This window comes from Herpailurus yagouaroundi, unplaced genomic scaffold, assembly GCF_014898765.1.
Source record: "Herpailurus yagouaroundi ecotype Mexico unplaced genomic scaffold, PumYag 163, whole genome shotgun sequence".
In the NCBI taxonomy this organism is placed as follows: domain Eukaryota; kingdom Metazoa; phylum Chordata; class Mammalia; order Carnivora; family Felidae; genus Herpailurus; species Herpailurus yagouaroundi.
Window position 1 is genome coordinate 32846076 of NW_024412404.1, and position 6918 is coordinate 32852993.

General features: G+C 37.4%; 1 protein-coding gene across 1 annotated transcript in view; it reads left to right on the top strand.

Moving 5' to 3' along the window:
* BTAF1 (B-TFIID TATA-box binding protein associated factor 1) overlaps positions 1-6918 on the top strand; it is a 103675-nt gene that overhangs the window by 85960 nt on the left and 10797 nt on the right. Inside the window, exons 26-29 of the mRNA XM_040486909.1 lie at positions 1854-1995; positions 2084-2214; positions 4130-4255; positions 6082-6234. Of these exons, the coding sequence (XP_040342843.1) occupies positions 1854-1995; positions 2084-2214; positions 4130-4255; positions 6082-6234 (552 nt within the window). The remainder of the gene's footprint in view (positions 1-1853; positions 1996-2083; positions 2215-4129; positions 4256-6081; positions 6235-6918) is intronic.

The following is a 6918-nucleotide window of genomic DNA, read 5'->3' on the forward strand; positions in this document are numbered from 1 at the left end:
CCTTCCTTCCTTCCTCCCTCCCTCCTTCCCTTTCCTTCCTTCCTTCCTTCCTTCCTTCCTTCCTTCCTTCCTTCCTTCCTTCCATTTATAGGAATAAATTCCAGTAGTTCATTTGGTTCATAATGGTTCATTTGGTATGTAATAGCATCTGAGCAAACCAGGTTTTAAAAGCAATATGAAGAGCACTGGATGGTGTATGGAATTTCTGAATCACTATATTGTACAACTGATACTAATACAACACTGCATGTTAACTATACTAGAATTAAAATAGTAAAATGTGATTTTAGGGTATGTAAATAGAAGTCTTGTGTCCAAAATATGGGAAACTAGTCCGACTTTATTCCACACTGGCCATTCTACTTCTGTGGTATTACACCACAGTCTGATTTAATGTTGAAAACTTACAGTTGATTCATAGGGGAATCATCATATAGTAGAGGTGTGAATACCTGGAGTTAAGAGAAAATTGGAAAAGATTGTAGAAGGTTGTATTGGAAAAGGAAAGAGATGGGTAAATTTATAGAAGTCTTCCGATACTTTTGAGAGATTCTGTTATCTTCCAGGGGAACTGGCTGCAAATGTTCACACCTAACTTGGATAGCCAACTCTGGTGGGAAAACACCCTTCATCATTCTCCAGTTAGTGGAATGGTGAACACCAAGTGACCTCTAAGATTCCTTCTGACGCTAAAAAAAATCAACAGTTGTTAGCTTACATCTTTGTTACTTTTCTTTTAAATTTATTTTTGTTAATGGACTGATATAAGTATTAGGGTTTTGATCATTAAGTGAACACTTAATTGTTCACAATATTACTTTCACACCAAGTTTGGTTTTTTTTGTTTCCTTAAAGGCCCTCTTTCTTTCTGCCCTCCCATCCTGAACATTTTAGCTCTGAAGCTATAAGGGTTTCTGCACTGAAGACCCATGGTAGCCTGGAGTTAGGAGGCAGAGCCTAAGTGGGATTAGAAGGGTATCCATATGGCAGGGCAGCCCACCATAATGAATCATAGCCTGAGCAGGGTGAAGAGGGCTTCTAGAAGTGGGTAAGGTGGTGGGTTGGTACCTTAGGATCCAAACATATTGAGAATGCATCCAAAATGAAAAAGTGATTTCTTTTTTTTTACAAATGAAACTTCAATAGTAGAATTGGAAAGAACCTTTGCCTGTTCCTCATTACTTTGAATACTGGATAGATTTGACCTATAACCAAACTCTTCTAGGTTTCCTTAAGAAACGGTGATGTTGGGGGCGCCTGGGTGGCTCAGTTGGTTAAGCGTCCGACTTCGGCTTAGGTCATGATCTCATGATTTGTGAGTTCGAGCCCCGCGTCGGGCTCTGTGCTGACAGCTCGGAGCCTGGAGCCTGCTTCGGATTCTGTGTCTCCCTCTCTGCCCCTCCCCCACTCTCACTCTGTCTCTCTCTCTCAAAAATAAATAAGCATTTAAAAAATAATTTTTTAAAATAAAAAAAGAAATGGTGATGTTGGCCAAATTCTTGAAATCTTGATGTTACGTTTAGTGTCAAAGGTAAAAGAATCAGAAGCATATTCATCTTCCTGCTTTTCTGTTTATTGCTTGATAGATGCCACCAGTAGGATTTACACACTATGGACCAAGGCTTATTCTGGTGGAGGAGACTTCAAAATTCTCTCCAGATAGGATAGAATATTTCCTTCAGGGATACTGATATGAATTTTATCAAATTAAAACACAGACTTAGACCATATGTATAAAAATGTAGTTGATTACCCCTCATGTATGTCCTCATAATGGGCTTTCATTAATATTCCAAGTGTAAGGAAATCATCCCAGTACAAAAGATTAACTAGTGTTCCTTTTTTATATTCAGAATAACGTTTTGGAGCTGTGGTCATTATTTGATTTCCTCATGCCAGGATTTTTGGGGACTGAACGCCAGTTTGCTGCTCGATATGGTAAACCTATATTAGCAAGTAGGGATGCTCGAAGCTCTAGTCGAGAACAAGAAGCAGGTATGAAAACTATATAATTATATACTATACAAGTGAATATAACTTATTCCTATCTTTTTTGAAGCTGTTTTCTCTTACTCTTTAACAGGTGTTCTTGCAATGGATGCACTCCACCGCCAAGTCCTGCCGTTTCTTTTGAGAAGAATGAAAGAAGATGTTTTGCAGGATCTTCCACCCAAAATTATTCAAGACTACTATTGTACTCTTAGTCCTCTCCAGGTTAGAAATCCAGTGATTGTGGTTGTTGGTGGTATGTTTATTAGGAGAGTGCTTTGAATAAGTCACAAAAATATTGAATAAAGGGGATTAGACTTTGGCTTTTATCACTCCAATCTAGCTTCAACTTTGATAGACTTTAGGACTATTCTGTTCCAAAGAGAGAGAGCTAGGACCTGAATGAATCTCTTTGGACATGTGTATATACATTTGGGTAAGTGCATTTGAATATGGCATTAAAACAAAAGCAAGTATCATAGTTGCTTTCTTATATGTCAAATTAATCGGAAAAGTTGCAAGGTTAATCTGATGATGAAATGAGCCAGTGTTTATAAGGGCCAGAAATCTGCCTGTAATGTCATATCTTCACAACAGCATTATAGGTATTGCCAGTCCCCATTTTTGCAAACAAAGAAAGGAAAGTTCAGAAAAATTAAGTAAGTTGCTCAAGATTATATAGCTAATATATATCAGGACTGAGTTTCAAACCTGGGAAGTGGGACCTCACCCCTCTAAAAGTATTAACTGCATTGCCAGTAAATTTTTGAAATAAGACTGAGCTTTTGCACAGATCTAATTTTGTACAGAGACTATTATCAAAGGAATTTATTGTATGCCTTTCCTTATATAGTATTTTGTAAGGGGAAACCATCCCTTGTATTAGGGAGACATGGCCTATATAATCAGAATTTTCTTTTAACCTTACGTTCTGGGTTAGTATGCATCAATCCATTTCAGTATTTTGATTTAGTATGGTAAAATGAATAAAAGATAAACAGGTACACCCAGAAACTTCTTTCTTCTCCTCCCTCTATAACTTGAGTTTAGAGCTTAGCAGCACACTAATCTAGATGCTGAGAGCTATGTGATCACTTATATTATCTATGTCATATGTCTGGGCCTCCATTTCTCATGTATAAAAATTGGACTAGTATTTTTGAAAGGAATATTTTAGGAGCAATGAGCTGAAGAGTTTTTGAAGTAAATACAATAAAGAAAAGGTGCCATATGGAAAAAAAAAATCCATGGTAGGGGTGCGTGGTTGGCTCAATCAGTAGAGCATGCAACTCTTGATCTCAGGGTTGTGAGTTCACACCCCATGTTGGGTATACAGATTAAAATGAAATCTTTAAAAAAGAAAATCCATGGTATATGCCAGTGGTATAAAACATTTAAGTGGCCTGGAGGAGGAGCTGGGAGGGAAGTGACATTTGGCTTTACTTAGCATCCACAGGTTTTTATATTCTGACTTCTATTCTTTAGCACTCTAGATTTTCTTTTCTTTCATATTATTTTAGCATGTACAAGGCAGGAACCAGGACCCTTAGGTAATGTTTTAACTTTTATGAGTTCTCCTTTTAGGTAGCAGTAGTATTCTTTTACTTCTCTGTACTTTTTTTTTTTTTTTTAAAGTTTTATTTACATAAGTAATCTATATACCCAATTTGGGGCTTGAACTCATGACCCTGTGATCAAGAGTTGCATGCTCTACTGACTGAGCCAACCAGGCACCTCAGCAGAAGTATTTTTTAAAACTTGGTCTCTTGGAATGTACCTATAGGGTACCACAAAACTTCACTTAGAGAAGATTTTCTCATTTACTTGTAAGGATTCAGGTTCTCTTTTATTGGTAATGTATTTATCTTCCTCAACAGAGTGGAAAAATTGAGTCTAGGACTATTTGACTAGTTTTTAATATTTTAGCATCCAAGCTTAATGTGCTACACTTGTTTTCTAAATGTAATTTTAAAGGAATTTACCAAGATGCAGTGGATAATTTGTAATCATTAGTGAAGCATAGGTATTATAATTTATTTAATGAGGGCTGGTTTAAATTATTGCTCTTACTGTCATTTGCTAGCTATATTTTTGAACAATTGAAAATAAATATACTTCTTTTGCGGGGGCAATTTTACAGGTTCAGCTCTATGAGGATTTTGCTAAGTCTCGTGCTAAGTGTGACGTTGATGAAACAGTTTCTTCAGCTGCACTCTCTGAAGAAACTGAAAAACCAAAGCTTAAAGCCACAGGCCATGTATTCCAGGTATAGATTATAATCTCTTTTTTAATTCTTCAAGAATCATGTTCTTCAGTGCAGCAATTTTTACATGGAATACTGAAATGTGGGTTTATTTAAATTTTTTTCAGTATTGTGTATACATTCTTGAAAATAGAGAAGAGAACTAATTTATTTCCATAGTTATAATTAATAAGTAATTTAATACTAAAATATACAAAATGCAATATTTTTTGTATATTGCCAGTAAAGTTTTTTTTTTTTTTTTAATTTTTTTTAACGTTTATTTATTTTTGAGACAGAGAGAGACAGAGCATGAATGGGGGAGGGACAGAGAGCGAGGGAGACACAGAATCGGAAGCAGGCTCCAGGCTCTGAGCCATCAGCCCAGAGCCTGACGCGGGGCTCGAACTCACAGACTGCGAGATCGTGACCTGAGCTGAAGTCGGATGCTTAACCGACTGAGCCACCCAGGTGCCCCGCCAGTAAAGAGTTTTAGAGAATATTTTGCTTTACATTAAAAAAAATATTGGAATGCCTGCTATAGGGCAATAACTTTTGTAAGCTCAGGGGTTAACTAAAGCAATGGAAAAAACAGACTCCTTCCCTAGAGTATGGGGTTATGCAGTATAAGAGTTGGGTAGATTGGTTTCTAGTAGAGAGATCAGGGGCAGCCTCAATGAGAAGGTGACACCTAAGCAGAAATCTGAAGGAGGATTGAGGCATGCAGATACGTGGAGGGGAAGCGATTCCAGACAGAGGATACCAAAAGTACAGAAGTCATGAGACAGGTGCTACCTCATGTGCTCAAGGGAATTGCAAATCAAAAAGATAAAGTGTCAGCTTAGGCTTTCTGTCCCTTTTGAAATATTCCACAATAGAACCCCCCCCCACTTCCCTTGCCACCAATAAATTAAATACTGTAACATTTTTAAGACAGAAGAGGGGTAAAGGGCTTATACCTCTCCCAGTTTCTATTATCGTGTCCAGCCGTTTCTTGAGCCTTGTCAGTGGAGCTTTTTGTTTGTTTTTCATTTTTTTTAATGTTTATTTATTTTTGAGGGAGAGCGAGAAAGCGAGAGCGAGCGAGCAGGGGAGGGGCAGAGAGAGGGAGACACAGAATCCAAAGCAGGCTCCAGGCTCTGAGCTGTCAGCACAGAGCCCAATGCAGGGCTTGAACTCACGAACTGTAAGATCATGACCTGAGCCGAAGTCGGGCATTCAAGTGACTGAGCCACCCAGTGCCCCTAGAGCTTTCCAATACAAAATTCAAAACCCACATCATAAGCCAAGTAAAAGGCAAGAGAGAAAGAATGTGGCAAAATTAGAGAAAAGAAAGAAGGACCCTATAGGGTTCTGATTCTTAAACACAACCACTTGAAATAACCACCTTGCTCTGCCTTCTCCTCTCCCTGACTTGCTGAATTAGAATACTGTGTAGGGGAGAGATATGCAGATTTATAAGGTCCTCAAGAAATTTTTCTACCCACTGAAGTTTGAGAAACCCTTAGGAAATCTTTAGGAAATGTTGCCTTATTCCAGAAGCATCTGTAAGCATTATCCCACTTTGGGCAGGAAAGAGGTCTTTCTGCCATGAGAAGTTCATTGTCTAGTGAGGGAGAGAGACACAAATTGTACATTTAATGCAATAAATGCTCTCATACACTTTACACAAGAAGCACAGATGAAGGCGTCACAGATGAGACATTGAACTGATTCATGAAGAATGAGTAGGAGGAGCAAGAAGAGGACACAGGGCATTTTCTATGGATAGAGTAGAAATAGGAAAAGTTACTAAGATGTAGACATTTGTGGTATGTATGGACTTGCATATACTTTTTCCCCCCTTAAAGGCATTACAGTACTTACGTAAACTGTGCAACCATCCAGCATTAGTCTTGACACCTCAACATCCAGAGTTCAAGAGTACTACTGAAAAACTGGCAATTCAGAATTCTTCTCTTCATGATATTCAACATGCCCCTAAACTCTCAGCTTTGAAACAAGTAAGTAGGTTTCATGAATGTTCGATGTGTGTTACACATTCTTGATCTGTAACACTGTATAAATATACTTTTCCAAAATAGTACTGATGTATATGCCATTTCTTTTATTTTTTAATTTGGTTCAATTTTTGGTACAGCTTTTTTAGAAACTGTGGTAAATATGTATAGTATAATATATACCATTACTTTCTTCTAACCCCTGGTAACCTCTAGTCCACTTTATATCTGTATGAATTTACCTGTTCTAAATATTTAATGTAAGTGGAATCATACAATATTTGTACTTTTGTGACTGGCTTATTTCACTTGGTTTTCTTTTTTTAGTTTATTTTTTTTGAGAGAGTGCGTGCCTGTACGTGCATGAACAGGGGAGGGGCAGAGAGAGAAGTAGAGAATCCCAAACAAGATCCACACTATCAGTGTAGAGCCTGATGCAGGGCTCATTCTCATAAACCATGAGATCATGACCTGAGCAGAAATCAAGAGTTAGACACTTAGCTAACTGAGCCACCCAGGCACCCCTCAATTGGTTTTCAAGGTTCATTTGTGTTGTACCATGTATTAGTACTTCATTTTTATAGTTGAATAACATTCCATTATTATTATTATTATTATTATTATTATGTATACACCACATTTGTTTAGTCTTTTTTTTTTTTTTTTTTTTTTTTTTTTTTTTTTTTT